This window comes from Rhineura floridana, chromosome 2 (genome assembly GCF_030035675.1).
Source record: "Rhineura floridana isolate rRhiFlo1 chromosome 2, rRhiFlo1.hap2, whole genome shotgun sequence".
In the NCBI taxonomy this organism is placed as follows: domain Eukaryota; kingdom Metazoa; phylum Chordata; class Lepidosauria; order Squamata; family Rhineuridae; genus Rhineura; species Rhineura floridana.
The window spans coordinates 166,537,631-166,552,726 of record NC_084481.1 but is presented as its reverse complement, the minus strand read 5'-3'; the positions used below and the strand labels follow the sequence as shown (position 1 = coordinate 166,552,726).

At 41.3% G+C, this 15,096-nt stretch overlaps 1 protein-coding gene across 2 annotated transcripts in view; it reads left to right on the top strand.

The window, feature by feature from the left end:
- GANC (glucosidase alpha, neutral C) overlaps nucleotides 1-14,456 on the top strand; it is a 59,193-nt gene extending 44,737 nt beyond the window's left edge. For both annotated transcript variants that reach the window (XM_061611311.1, XM_061611310.1), the window contains exons 22-24: nucleotides 8,098-8,210; nucleotides 8,541-8,644; nucleotides 9,421-14,456. In XM_061611311.1, coding sequence (XP_061467295.1) covers nucleotides 8,098-8,210; nucleotides 8,541-8,644; nucleotides 9,421-9,530 — 327 coding nt within the window. In that variant the 3' untranslated portion in view covers nucleotides 9,531-14,456. The remainder of the gene's footprint in view (nucleotides 1-8,097; nucleotides 8,211-8,540; nucleotides 8,645-9,420) is intronic.
- The last annotated feature ends 640 nt before the right edge of the window (nucleotides 14,457-15,096 follow it).

Here is a 15,096-nt window from a genome sequence, read left to right as displayed (position 1 = left end):
CATTGAATCCAGCAAGCTCAAAACCCCAAAAGAGGCAGACTCCTCCACAGAATCGTTGTGGGTGGTGATACCATGCCCCAGGAGGGACTTAATACTGGGAACGATCTATCGTCCCCCTGATCAAAATGCTCAGGGAGACCTTGAGATGAGATATGAAATTGAGGAAGCATCCAAACTAGGAAATGTGGTAGTAATGGGTGACTTCAACTACCCAGACATAGACTGGCTGCATATGTGTTCCAGTCATGACAAAGAAGCAAAGTTTCTAGATATTCTAAATGTCTATTCCCTAGACCAGTTGGTCATGGAACCGACCAGAGGGACGGCAACCCTGGACTTAATCCTCAGTGGGGACCGGGACCTGGTGCGAGATGTAAGTGTTGTTGAACCGATTGGGAGCAGTGACCACAGTGCTATTAAATTAAACATACATGTAACTGGCCAATTGCCAAGAAAATCCAACACGGTCACATTTGACTTCAAAAGAGGAAACTTCACAAAAATGAGGGGATTGGTAAAACGAAAGCTGAAAAACAAAGTCCAGAGGGTCACATCACTCGAAAATGCTTGGAAGTTGTTTAAAAACACTATATTAGAAGCTCAACTGGAGTGCATACCGCAGATCAGAAAAGGTACCGCCAGGGCCAAGAAGATGCCAGCATGGTTAACGAGCAAAGTCAAGGAAGCTCTTAGAGGCAAAAAGTCTTCCTTCAGAAAATGGAAGTCTTGTCAGAATGAAGAAAATAAAAAAGAACACAAACTCTGGCAAAAGAAATGCAAGAAGACAATAAGGGATGCTAAAAAAGAATTTGAGGAGCACATTGCTAAGAACATAAAAACCAACAACAAAAAATTCTATAAATACATTCAAAGCAGGAGACCATCTAGGGAGACAATTGGACCCTTGGATGATAAGGGAGTCAAAGGTGTACTAAAGAACGATAAGGAGATTGCAGAGAAGCTAAATGAATTCTTTGCATCTGTCTTCACAGTGGAAGATATAGGGCAGATCCCTGAACCTGAACTAACATTTGCAGGAAGGGATTCTGAGGAACTGAGACAAATTGTGGTAATGAGAGAGGAAGTTCTAAGCTTAATGGACAATATAAAAACTGACAAATCACCGGGCATCCACCCGAGAGTTCTCAAAGAACTCAAAGGTGAAATTGCTGATCTGCTAACTAAAATATGTAACTTGTCCCTTGGGTCCTCCTCCGTGCCTGAGGACTGGAAAGTGGCAAATGTAACGCCAATCTTCAAAAAGGGATCCAGAGGGGATCCCGGAAATTACAGGCCAGTTAGCTTAACTTCTGTCCCTGGAAAACTGGTAGAAAGTATTATTAAAGCTAGATTAAACACATAGAAGAACAAGCCTTGCTGAAGCAGAGCCAGCATGGCTTCTGCAAGGGAAAGTCCTGTCTCAGTAACCTATTAGAATTCTTTGAGAGTGTCAACAAGCATATAGATAGAGGTGATCCAGTGGACATAGTGTACTTAGCCTTTCAAAAAGCGTTTGACAAGGTACCTCACCAAAGGCTTCTGAGGAAGCTTAGCAGTCATGGAATAAGAGGAGAGGTCCTCTTGTGGATAAGGAATTGGTTAAGAAGCAGAAAGCAGAGAGTAGGAATAAACGGACAGTTCTCCCAATGGAGGGCTGTAGAAAGTGGGGTCCCTCAAGGATCGGTATTGGGACCTGTACTTTTCAACTTGTTCATTAATGACCTAGAATTAGGACTGAGCAGTGAAGTGGCCAAGTTTGCTGACGACACTAAATTGTTCAGGGTTGTTAAAACAAAAAGGGATTGCGAAGAGCTCCAAAAAGACCTCTCCAAACTGAGTGAATGGGCGGAAAAATGGCAAATGCAATTCAATATAAACAAGTGTAAAATTATGCATATTGGAGCAAAAAATCTTAATTTCACATATACGCTCATGGGGTCTGAACTGGCGGTGACCAACCAGGAGAGAGACCTCGGGGTTGTAGTGGACAGCACGATGAAAATGTCGACCCAGTGTGCAGCAGCTGTGAAAAAGGCAAATTCCATGCTAGCGATAATTAGGAAAGGTATTGAAAATAAAACAGCCGATATCATCATGCCGTTGTATAAATCTATAGTGCGGCCGCATTTGGAATACCGCGTACAGTTCTGGTCGCCTCATCTCAAAAAGGATATTATAGAGTTGGAAAAGGTTCAGAAGAGGGCAGCCAGAATGATCAAGGGGATGGAGCGACTCCCTTACGAGGAAAGGTTGCAGCATTTGGGGCTTTTTAGTTTAGAGAAAAGGCGGGTCAGAGGAGACATGATAGAAGTGTATAAAATTATGCATGGCATTGAGAAAGTGGATAGAGAAAAGTTCTTCTCCCTCTCTCATAATACTAGAACTCGTGGACATTCAAAGAAGCTGAATGTTGGAAGATTCAGGACAGACAAAAGGAAGTACTTCTTTACTCAGCGCATAGTTAAACTATGGAATTTGCTCCCACAAGATGCAGTAATGGCCACCAGCTTGGATGGCTTTAAAAGAAGATTAGATAAATTCATGGAGGACAGGGCTATCAATGGCTACTAGCCATGATGGCTGTGCTCTGCCACCCTAGTCAGAGGCAGCATGCTTCTGAAAACCAGTTGCCGGAAGCCTCAGGAGGGGAGAGTGTTCTTGCACTCGGGTCCTGCTTGCGGGCTTCCCCCAGGCACCTGGTTGGCCACTGTGAGAACAGGATGCTGGACTAGATGGGCCACTGGCCTGATCCAGCAGGCTCTTCTTATGTTCTTATGTTCTTAATAAAGCAATTATAATCTATAATTATAGTCTGACAAAACAGCAATTAAAAATAAGCTAAATATTTACTATATTGACACCCACACCCTACCCCGACATACACATCTTAGCTCAACAATGTTACTACTCAGTTCATTAAAATACATGGCCAGCATACTAGAGACCCTGATCCAATAGAAATACTTACAACAGAACTGTTCTATAACTTGGGCAGGTAAAACAGATGACTAGCTTACCAAGTGATTATATGTACACCATAGAAAGGAACTATTTAAGCAAATGGTCATCTGTATTTACTCCTAGAATCATAGATTTGGAAGGGACCTTGAAAGTCAACAAGGCCAACGCTCTACTCAGTGAAGTTTGGCCTTACAGGTCAAGACTGGTATTCTCTCCCTCCCCCTAAAAATAATCTATACAGTTTACTGATCATATCACCCCCTCTCAATATATGATGCAATTCTATATCCCCCTACCTAGAATAAGCCCCATTGAACATAGTGGATCTTTCTTCCAAGCAGGGCCAGCATCAGGCATGACTGGGCCCTTGGGCATCAGCCGCCTCAGGCCCACAGTGTAATACTCCCCAACATCCTCTTCCAGTACAGGTGGTGCAGGGCTTAAATAGGCCCGTCCCACCTACTTTCCATGTAAGTAATTCAGTGCATATGCCCCGCACGGCCATGCCTGCCATCACCCAAGATAGCGGCAGGGGTGTCAACCCTTTTAGGGCCACCTGTCACCATATTAGGTGATAGGCATACACACACAGTGCACAGACATGCACACTGATGTGTTGATACAGGAGGTAGTGGGGGTGGCCAGGGCTATTTAAGCCCATGCCATCTGTAATGGGTGTATGTGTATTGCCTGGGAGTTCCCACTCTGCAATCCTTAGTGGTGTCGGGTCGCTCGGTCCTTCAACTCAACATTGTAGATTGCGGAGTGGAATCTCCTGTTGGCGTGTGTGCGTTGTTGCGTGAAACAGCATACATTACGTTGGAGTTAAGTTGAGCAAGAAACTTCTTCAGAGCATTAGAGCATGTTAAGAGTCTTTTATTAAGACATTATGGCTTAAGGCTTAAGAGTAAATACATGTAGAATTTCTTCAGTCACCCCCCCCCCTCTGGGGGTAAACACAGAAGAGAACCTCTCAGTTCAGAGGCATAAAACAGAAGACCAGCCTCACAGATCAGAGGCATAAATCAGAAGACAACAACTTACAGACTCTGTTAGAACTTTTCCAGTCTATCTTGATGGTTACCATAACAACGACCTTCACTGTCCGTTCCCAGACTGGGCAAAGACATAACTCCTCTTAACTTTCAAAACTTTCAGACTTGATGGAAAACTACTAGGCCTCATGCCAACAAGCTCCCCTTTTTCTCATCATGTCTGTCAATTACAAAGAAATCTCAACAATACATCTCCACAATACATAGTCATACAGTAATACATTTCTACAATACCTCTTGCAATACATTTCAGTACATTGCATCATACATTTTCAGTTCAGTTCAGTACAGTTCAAAATTACATCTCAGTACAGTTCAAAACTTTATTCACTCAAACTTTGGTTGAACACATGTCAAATAAAGTGTCTCAGGATCCATTTCTACAACTTTATTCATTCCAGGACTTGTTATTAATCCCACGGTAAATCTTTCAGGCGGTTTGCCTAAATTTGCTCTTGTAGAGCGTCTTAAAGGAACCAGAGCTTCGGCTCTCTCTGCCCCCCCCATTTGTGCTTGTACTTGTGCTTGTGCTTGGCACCGCGTGCCCAGGATCTTCCATTTCCTCAGCTTTTCGTTTCTTTGATCTGCGTTTCCCACAAATGAGCTCATTTAATGCATCTCTGAGAGGAATTTGTGTACCTTCCACTTTAATGTCAAGGTTTGGCTTAAATGTCTGTGATTGTGTTCGTGTTTGTGTGTCATCTGTTCCTGTAAGTATAACTGTCTGCCTTTGATCCCAAGGCTTTTCTGAGACTTTAATGCTTCTGCTCAGAATTAACTGCTGTGTTTCTGGACACCAAACTCTGAAATATGCATTCTGAAATCCCAAAACAAAACCTTGCTGTGCTCTGGGCGCAAGCTTGCCCCTCCTTTTTCCCTGTGGAATGTGGATCCAGCACCTTGCCCCGAATTTTTGAATGTGTTCTATTTTAGGCTTTCTGCCAGTAAGTTTCTCATAAGGAGACATTCCAAGTGCACTGTGTAACACCCTGTTGTGAATATAATTCGCATAAAGAATTGCTTCTGCCCAGAAAGAATTCCCTAAATTGCAATCCATCAGCATGGCTCTCATTGCTTCCTGCAGCACCCTATTTTTTCTCTCAGCAGTTCCATTGGAAAACGGGCTAAATGGAGCAGTGAAATTCTGGTTTATTCCCTTACTCTCCAGAAAGTCACTCAATGCCTTATTCGTGAATTCCCCACCTTGGTCCGAGTGTATAGCCCCCACCGTGACGCCGTGTTGAGTTTCGATTCTCTTAATGAACAGTTTCAGCTTCTGCTCAGCTTCACTTTTATGCTTTAACAGAAAAACATGACAAAATCTTGAAAAATCATCTACCAGTACCATGAAGAATTTCGCACCTCCTCGTGAAGCATTTATTGGCCCTGATAAATCAACATGAACTAGCTGGTAGGGAGCTGTTGTGGTTCTCTCAGCTTCCCGGTTTATTGGTGCAATAGTCATTTTAGCTTTATTACATGCATCACAATCCATTAACTGTCCACAATCCTTTAAACGCATGTTTTCACTGTGCAAAGGGGTTTTCTTTATCGTGTCAAGGTTTGCATGCCCCAGCCTTTGATGCCATTCATGGACGCAGCCCTGATGTACCTGTGCCTCAGCATTTAACACAGCACACCCTGCTTGACTGCTCTTTATTACAAACTGTGAATCATTCAGGCTTCCCTGCATGCACACTTGATCTCCCCTCATTACAAAACATTGGTCTTTGTGAAACAAAATTGAATAATTACAACTCACCAGTTTTCTTACTGACAATATGTTATGAGCCAATTCCGGAACAAACAAACAATCTGACATTATCCCAAGTTTACTAAATCTCACCAGTCCACGGGCTTCCACCCGTTTATGTGATCCATCAGCAAGTTGCACAAAATACTGCACTTTTTCTGAAGCATAAAACAAACTTCTGTCTTTGATTAATATATGGCTTGCCCCACTGTCAAGAAGCCAATTAACAGGTGCTAAATCTTGAGACTGTTTACAAACAAAGTTCACACTTCCCTGCTTCAAGCCTCCGTCCCTGGAGTTTCGCTTGATTGCACAGTCCCGCTGGAGATGCCGTCGATCTCCGCAAATAAAACAAGCCTTCAGCCTCTGCTGTTCCTGCTTGTTTTCCTGTCTGCTACTACTTTCTTCTTTCAGCTTGGCTTTTTGCTTTTCCTCAGCACTTTTCGACTCTTGTCTCCGCTGCCATTCCTGGGTCAGATCCTGCAACGCGTCCCACATCTGTTTAGCCGACGGCTCATCTCTCACACACATCAGTTGAGAATCCGATAGAGCCAAGATTATAAACGCCTGCGCCCTCTGATCTTTGCGCTTCCAGGCCGCGGTCAATACCGCCGGGGGTGGTCCATCTATAATGTCCCATAAATCCTCTGTTATCAGCAAAGCCCGCATCCTTGGTTTCCAGCTGCCATAATTCTTTTCCGTCATGCTTTCCATTGGCAAGCCTCCCCCAGACAGGTTTACAGCCATGTTGCTCACCTCCGTCTGGTACAATCAATCAAGCTGCCCTCTGGAACTCCATCTGCCGTTCAGACCAGCAACTTACTCCCGTGTAATGCGCTGTGGATCTGGGCCCATAACCCCTGTTGGCGTGTGTGCGTTGTTGCGTGAAACAGCATACATTACGTTGGAGTTAAGTTGAGCAAGAAACTTCTTCAGAGCATTAGAGCATGTTAAGAGTCTTTTATTAAGACATTATGGCTTAAGGCTTAAGAGTAAATACATGTAGAGTTTCTTCAGTCACCCCCCCCCCACAGAAGAGAACCTCTCAGTTCAGAGGCATAAAACAGAAGACCAGCCTCACAGATCAGAGGCATAAATCAGAAGACAACAACTTACAGACTCTGTTAGAACTTTTCCAGTCTATCTTGATGGTTACCATAACAACGACCTTCACTGTCCATTCCCAGACTGGGCAAAGACATAACTCCTCTTAACTTTCAAAACTTTCAGACTTGATGGAAAACTACTAGGCCTCATGCCAACAGCTACACCCTCCCAGCCTAAGGAGGGGTCCTTCTGGGCTGCAGGGGCCCTTGGCCAGGGCCCAACTTGGCTGCCTGCTGGTGCTGGGCCTGCTTCCAATAATACATGCAAATAAATGCACCTCACATCTCTGCTCAGAACCTTCTCATTTAATAAAACTTTGTCTGGATCACCCTAGCCTTACTGTACTGTCAGCCAAGCATCTTGTACTACATACTTACCAAGTATTTTGAAATGGAGGAACGTTCAGTCATGACCCCAACATTCTACGACTTGTTCATTTTAAGGATCAAAGCTAGATGAAATGATGCGATCTCCCTACTTTTATATTTTATTTTACAGTAGGGCCCCGCTTTTCGGTGGCCCGCTTTTCGGCGTTTCGCTAATATGGCGGCTTTCAATTAGAGTAAGGCCCCACTCATATGGTGCTTGTTCCGCTTTTACAGCATTTTTCGGGCTTCGGGTGCCATTTTATTGGCAGAGTTCTGCTTTTCGGCGAGGGTCTGGAACGTAACCTGCTGTATGAATGGGGCCCTACTGTATTTGCTAATACCACCTGGTGGCCATCAGGACTGAGAAAACATACATGTACTAATATCTAAATTTTCCAAAATGTACTAATACCTAAATTTTCCAAAATAAAAGGAGATGGGAGATCCCATTATGGATTTGCCATCTTATATAGTTTAGCCTTGTGCATGTCATATATAACAGTTTTTTCAGAGTTGAAAATTGAACTGCAGCTCCCATCATCCTTGACCATTGGCCATGCTGACGGGAGTTGGGAGTCCAAAAACATCTAGAGGGCATCATGTTGGCTACCCCTGTCTTTGACCATTGGCAACAATGGGACAAAATAATTTTATCTGTACACCATGAGAAGTGATGGTGCTCTCTCAAACAACTTTCAGCTCTCTTAAACTATCATCTGTCTTCAGTAGGAATTTATAGATTGGCCTTAAGTTCACTGAACTTTAAAAGACTTTTAAACCATTCAAACATCAACACTTAACAGTGTATGACAAACCCTGCACAGCTTTGTAAACTGTTTTTCTTGCTATTTAGGAGTCTGCAGCTGGTGAGCTCTACCTGGATGATGGCCATTCATTCCAGTATGTCCGTGAGAAACAGTTCCTACTCAGGAAGTTCACCTTCCACAATAATGTCTTCTCATCTAGGTAATGTGCACTGTAAAAGCAGAGGCAAAAGGTGTTAAGCATCCTAGTCTGATAGGTTCTTTTTTTGGGGGGGGGTATAAAATGTCCTAACTTGTTTGTTTATTTAAAATATTTATTTAAAATACAGGCTGCCTTTAAGGGTCAAAACCGTGTCAAAGCAGTTAAGTGTATATCTGATATCCCTTGCATATCAATTAATTTTTTCAAAGCACACATTTTTCATAAGCTTGCTATGTGGAAGTCTTCTTGATAAGACAGTATGTTAAAGAAGAAAACATTCTTTGTATAAAAAACTTAATACTCACCTCATATTCTGCTTCATTTCCATAGGTGTGCAGATGAAAATGGGCAATTTCATACAAAATGTGTAGTTGAACAGATTTTGATCTTGGGAATAAAAAAGAAACCTTCTTCCGTGCTGGCTAGCATCCATGGTAAGAGACAAAAATATTTTACACTACTGCAAGCTTCTTAAGATACTTCCACTCTAAAATCCATTAGCACAGTTGAGGCTGCACGGAGCTGTCAGAGATTTGGGGGGAAAAGAACAGGAAGTATGCAGCAGGAGCCCCCTTGCTGCCTCTCTTATGCTGCAAGAGACTCTTAGAAAGATTGTGAAAAACACATGAAGAGGTTCAGAACTGATTTGATTCCCCTCCACTCTTTCAGCCACACACCCAGAACCTGAGGTGCTTTGCGCTGAAGTTGTATATCTGTTGGAGAAGATTGGGAAAGAGGAATTATCTGAATTACAGAAGGCTTGACACACATGTCCCACTAAGCAGTCCCAGTTTGTTTTTATTATTATAGATCTTCCACAATTCTGTTAAATGAGAATTGTTAAGATTTAACAAACTACAGTTTAATCCCATAAATTAACTGGGGGAGGAGTGTGGAGGAGTGATTGGGGAGACGGACAAGAAAGCATATCCAGGATATTTTCTGCCAAGCACTGCCTAAGTGGCATGAACGGCAAGCACTCTCATGTGCCAGTCACACAACAGAAATTGGATCTGAATGACCCATTTGCAAGATAATGCCCCATCTGGACACAGCCCCAATGATATGATCTAATCCTAAGGGTTGTGTGCAGGAGTTTACTACAGAGCAGGGAGTTAATTTAGGGGTTTGCTCTGAACAGCCTTATGAGTTTCATGTATGTCTTCATTAGATTTTTTAAATGAATATAATGTGTGTATTTTTCATTCAGATGGGAAAGACAAAGCAGTGGCTTTCACATATGATGCCAAGAACTCTGTGTTAACCCTTCAAAAGATTTCACTAAATGTTGGCATTGACTGGGTGCTTCGCATCAAGTGAAACTGCAGCGTCAGAGAATGGGATGGAAAAACCAAACAACAATGGTTGAGGGTGACTCAGCTCACTCTTTTGAAATGGACTTTTTGAACTAGACAAAACATGAATGTTCATTGGTTGCTATAGTTCTTTTTAATTAATTGATAAAGATTTTTAAAAATCTTCATGAGTTATGACTTTCCAATATCACTTGCAACAATTCTGCTGAGGAGATGGTTGGCTTTCAGGATTGTGTGCCTCAGATGTATCCATGCAATAATATCTGGAATTGGTGATGTTATTTAAAAGTCTGTTCTGCTCTAGATTTTCAGTTTTTCAGCACTATGAAATACCCAGTTTCTCAGTGGTGTAATGAATATTTCAGAGAAAGAAACAGCCTAAAAGATTCTCTGCCAACAACAGACTCTTTTTATAATCCATATTCACTTCCTATGGAGACTTCCTGCACCATAGAACAAAAGTCCAATTTTCTTCCATGGGAGAAATGGTGAACATTCATCAGTTACCTTAGTTCATATAACTTGTATTATTGTGGGCATTGTGCTTCCATTACAAGAACACACCAACAAGTATCATGGTCAATTTGCGGTGACTGAGATAGCAGTAAGCCAGAGAGCTCCCCAGTAGATCCCTTAAACATTTAGCCAGTTCAGACTTTGCCTTATTGAGCACTTTAGTCAGCTCAAACCACAAAGTTTTGCAGTTTGTCTTATCATATGGTGTACAAATTAACAAAACACAATCTTCTTTTATGCACAGTTCATCCCCTTGCTTTAAGTGTTGTCCCATATTTTGGAAGGATTCCAGAATATTGCAGCCTCATAGATCATAACAGATGTTTCTTATTGCAGAACACTTTAGAGTACTGAATTCCAACATCCATATTAAGACAAGGCTTAATTAGGCCAATCATATCACAAAATAGTGTGCAACCTTTCAAGTTCTCCACAACCGGAAGATGGGACTTTAATTCCTTGAGGGAACATTCCCACCAACTGCTATGTACAGCTATCCAGTTTGGCTTCTATGGCCTTTTTTTCAAAGCATACTACATAATTTTCAGCTTTTGCTGATATAATGACTGCCTTGTTTCTCTTGATTCTTATAAAGGAACTTGTGTGTTTCACCCAAGGATGGAGACCAGCAGCCAGTTCTCGTATTTTCCAGGAGAATCAGCCATTATTATCCTTGTTCTCAACAGGCCTTGGTGCAACCTAATAACTTCTAAGAGAGCTTCATTTGAATGCCTCCTCTCACATTCCAACTTATGAGTATGATCAGATACAGATTTCATGGCTTCAACATCAACCAAAATATTTTTTCTCTCTTCACTCCCCCCTGCCTCCATTGCCCAGTTTACCATTTAGTCTAATGCTGATTTCTAGAGTTACTCAAAAGCTTTGTGATAAATTTTGGTTGGCCTGATAAAGTTGCTCTAATATGGATTTTGAATTCCATAATATCTCTTCCTCAACAGATTCTGTGCCAGAAGAAGGTCATAGGGCATTGTTTTACTCTGAGAAGCTAGCCTATGGTGAACAGTTAGCTATCTGGAAAGTTCTCCCTGTGCTTTTTTATCGATAACTTCCTCCCCTCAGCTAGCTTTTCTATACCATGCAGCCCAGATATTAGCATTTAGCATTAGGTGTTTCTTCAGTCAATCAATCATTTCATTGATTGATTGAGGTGCTTCTTCTAAAAACAGTTTATACCAAGGGTTCCCAATCTGTGGTCTTCAGGCCACCAGTGGTCCTAGACCGAATCATAGAATAGAATCCACGGTATGTCTGTGGATTTGTGGTTGCAGATGGGAGACAGCACATCCATTACATTAAATATTCATATTTATTTTTAATTGTATTTTATTGCTGCTTTTATTTCTTATATATTGTATTTTATTGTATTACAATCTAGGCAGTTCAAATACAGTAATACAATAAAATACAATATATGAGAGATAAAGGAAGCAATAATAATATAATTAAAATCATACAGCATCTAGTTCAACACATTACAATTGCTACAACAGGCAGAAAAATTCTACCAAGACCCTCAGCAATGTTCCAGGGGTCCGTGGGGAAAAAAGTCAGGGAACCACTGGCCTGTACCTAATCTCACAACCTGCTCAGTGTCATAAGCAGGTGCCTCGCTTACACTGAAGTTTTCAGTTTTATGATATGATTTTAATTTTTAAAAGATTAATAGGAAATAAAAAATCACTGTTACTTCTCTTGCTCATTCTCATTTACTGCCCAAGATTTTTCCACCTAGAAATGAATTTGTTGCATTCACAAGCAAGCAGATCTTGAAGGACAGATAGAAAATGTCTGACTCCTTCCATGAGCGGTAACAAATGTGCAATAAGGTGTCCTGCTGTGCCTTCTTTGCACGTAGTTCCACCTGCTGCTGAGGTTTTCACCCTCTTGCCTTTCTGTCAAGAGAATGTCTAGCAGAGCCAAGATTTGTCAGAACAAATTGCTACCGCTGCATTTCAAGCTGCTAAATGTAAATTGATCCACACAAGCCTGCTTTCCAAGGAATGTTAGGGATGTCTCTCATTTATTCCACAGAACTATTCTGATGACAGTGTATATTCTGGTCCCAGGGCATGGTCTGAAGGGTACATAATGCAGTTGCCTTTCTGAAGCTAAGCAGGTTTGGATCTGATCAGCCTTTTCATGATGGATATAAATGTACCTAGCAAATAAATATTCTGCATTACTTTGTTCCTGTCATGCAGCATGGGATCTGGTATAGGATGTGCTTGAAGATAATCTTGATTTGTTTAAAGTTTTCGCTCTTGTGGATGTAAAGATTTTTTGGGGAATGGGCTGGTAATGCCTGTTGAAGACTCAAACTTCAACAGTGCAGTCCTGTACATGTCTCCTCAGAAGTAAGCCCCTTTGAGTTCAGTGGGACTTACATCTGATAAGTATGTATAGGATTGTAGCATAAAGGTACTATTAGGACTAAATCCAAACACTAGCTTCATTTGTTTGTTGTCTGGCATATAACAGGGATGGAGAACCTGTAGCGCTTCAGATGTTGTTGGGAGTTCCATAAGCTCCAGCCAGCATGGTCAATGCTCAGGGATGCCATTAGACAGAGCAGTAGTCCAACAACATTTGGAGGGCCACGGGCTCCCCATTTTTGGCCTATAATGACATTTTTTCCAAATGTTTCCATCTACAAAAAAAAAGGAGCTACTGGGCATTTAATTTAGCTCTGATAGCTAAACAAAACTAACGTGTTGATGACAAGTCACCATCATGTCTTTCCAGAGGCATCTGGATGGTCAGTGTTTGAAACATTGCTTGAGCCAGGAAGCAATTGTTATGTTCTAAGTGAGGACACACTGGGCAAAAAGAACTCTGTATACCACATGGGAAACGAGGTCTTTCTCAGACCACTTTCAACTGTCTTAAAAACTATTTACTGTCTTCAGCCTGACTATGCAAATTTGCCTGTCACTGGACTTAGAAATGCTTTAAAACTGTTTAAATATTGTCATGTTGTGTTGTTCTTGCCTCCTCCAGCCCACTTGCTGAGCAAACTGTATGCCTTTTTTGTTAAACAGAAGGTGCCGAGACTAGCATAAACCTATAGCAACTAAATAGAAACCTAAAACAGAGGCCAAGATCACTTTGTGGCAACAAGACATAGTTACCAAAATTTCCATAACTTGCCAGGTAGAGGATCTGGCTGTAGTTCCAGTGACACAGATCACCGGTTTTACCTCTGCTGTAAAAGTCAGTCTAAAAAGATCAGGTTGCTTGGCTTTGTTCAGCTTCCATCAGAAACACATCGTAACAATCAAGATATAACTAAAGTAATAACTTTTATCAGACCAATTTGTTAATGGGGGAGGATCCGTGTGTTTCTTGAACAATGACAACGGGTTCTGTGTAACTTGAAAGCTGCCATGCAGTTATGCCAACCAAGGTCCATTTGTTAAAACTAAAGTTGGTCTTACTTGTTTTATATTTTGTGTAGCAGAGCAAGCTTGTGCATGTTTCACTGAAAGAAGTTCCGCTGGGACTTAACCCCCAAATAAACGTGCATAGGATTGCAGCTTTGGTCTTTGAGTCTGACACCATAACATTTGTAAGAACATAAGAAAAGCCTTGCTGGATCAGTATTCCGTGCTTACAGTAGCCAACCAGATGTCTATGGGAAGCCTATAAGCAAGACCTGAGTGCAACAGTACTCTCCTCACTTGTGATTCCAAGCAATTGGTATACTTCCTCCAACTGTTGTCTGTATCCAAATGCAATTGTCACAATTGGTTATCATTCTTAGTAGGACTGATGAGATTGCATTGATGCAGTGCCAAAATATTCCACAGAAAAATGTTGCCTGGGATTTCATAGTAGTCCTCCAGTTGGTTTGTTTAAAAATAATTTTTATTACTATCTTGCCACAGAAGATTCTTTCAATATGAGGCCAGTTGATGAGAGTTCAAAGTGCAAGGCTCCCTCTCTCAAATGTAGCACTGGGAGAGAAATAAACCAACAGAATGAATGTAGGCAGAAGTTTTTCAGTTTGCAGAATTCTGTCATTGGCGTTGATGGTGTTATAATACTGCAGTAACCCAAGTAACTTGAGTACCCACATAGCAGTGAGCTCACCAAGCTTAATTTACTTCTAGTATTTCCCCTTGCACAGCTGCCAGAACATAGTTCATGTGAGCCTCACATTCATTAAATGAATTGCTACATTAGAGATAAACAAAAGCCGGATGTAAAATATGAACACAGAAAAAATGCTGTTACAATAAAGCATTCGCAACCCAAACAGCTTGACATTTTTCATTACATATTCCTTAGGAGGGAAAAGAGGTTTATCCTTTGACAGCACCAGTGTGGCCCCTGACCAAAATTAAATGGAGGAAATAAGGCAACAGTGGAGAGGCCTGCCCTTAGCTACAGTGAGGAGATTGTGGAGAGTAGCTGGTGCTCTTTCAGATTATTTAATGTGTTTTGAGAATCCTAGGTAATGGGGAAAATATAGTCAATTGTTTACCACCGTTCAATGCGTTGAGATTCAACCATTAGTAAGCATTACACTGCAAAGCCTAGATTATCATTCCTTTTTTGGTTGATTGGTAACTTCAGATTAGATAATAGATACTAAAAGCTTGGAAATGAATTGTCTAACTCCTTTGGTAAAAGCATTCAAAATATAGTCTATAATGATTTTATCACTCAAACTAGAAAAAAATATGAAGGTGGTGTTAGTTTCAGTACTTATCATCCCCATTTATTATTTTCTAGACTGCCCAACATGAACTAATATTGAAGAGGCTTATGTCCCCCAGTTGCCTCAAAATCATGGAACTATTACCTTAAATTTCACAGAGTAGATTTCTAGTCCTCCTAGAATCTAGACAGCTGAAAGAAAGATCTTGTACATATGACTACAGGATGTAAAACCTAAAAATAAATAAATAACTCTTTGCAATCCCAACTGATTATTTTTAGATTATCTCTTAGAGTGCACATTCGTGATTTCTGAAGTATGGAAGCTCACTTCATTTTGTCCATCACACCACATGTCACAAACCCTCCTC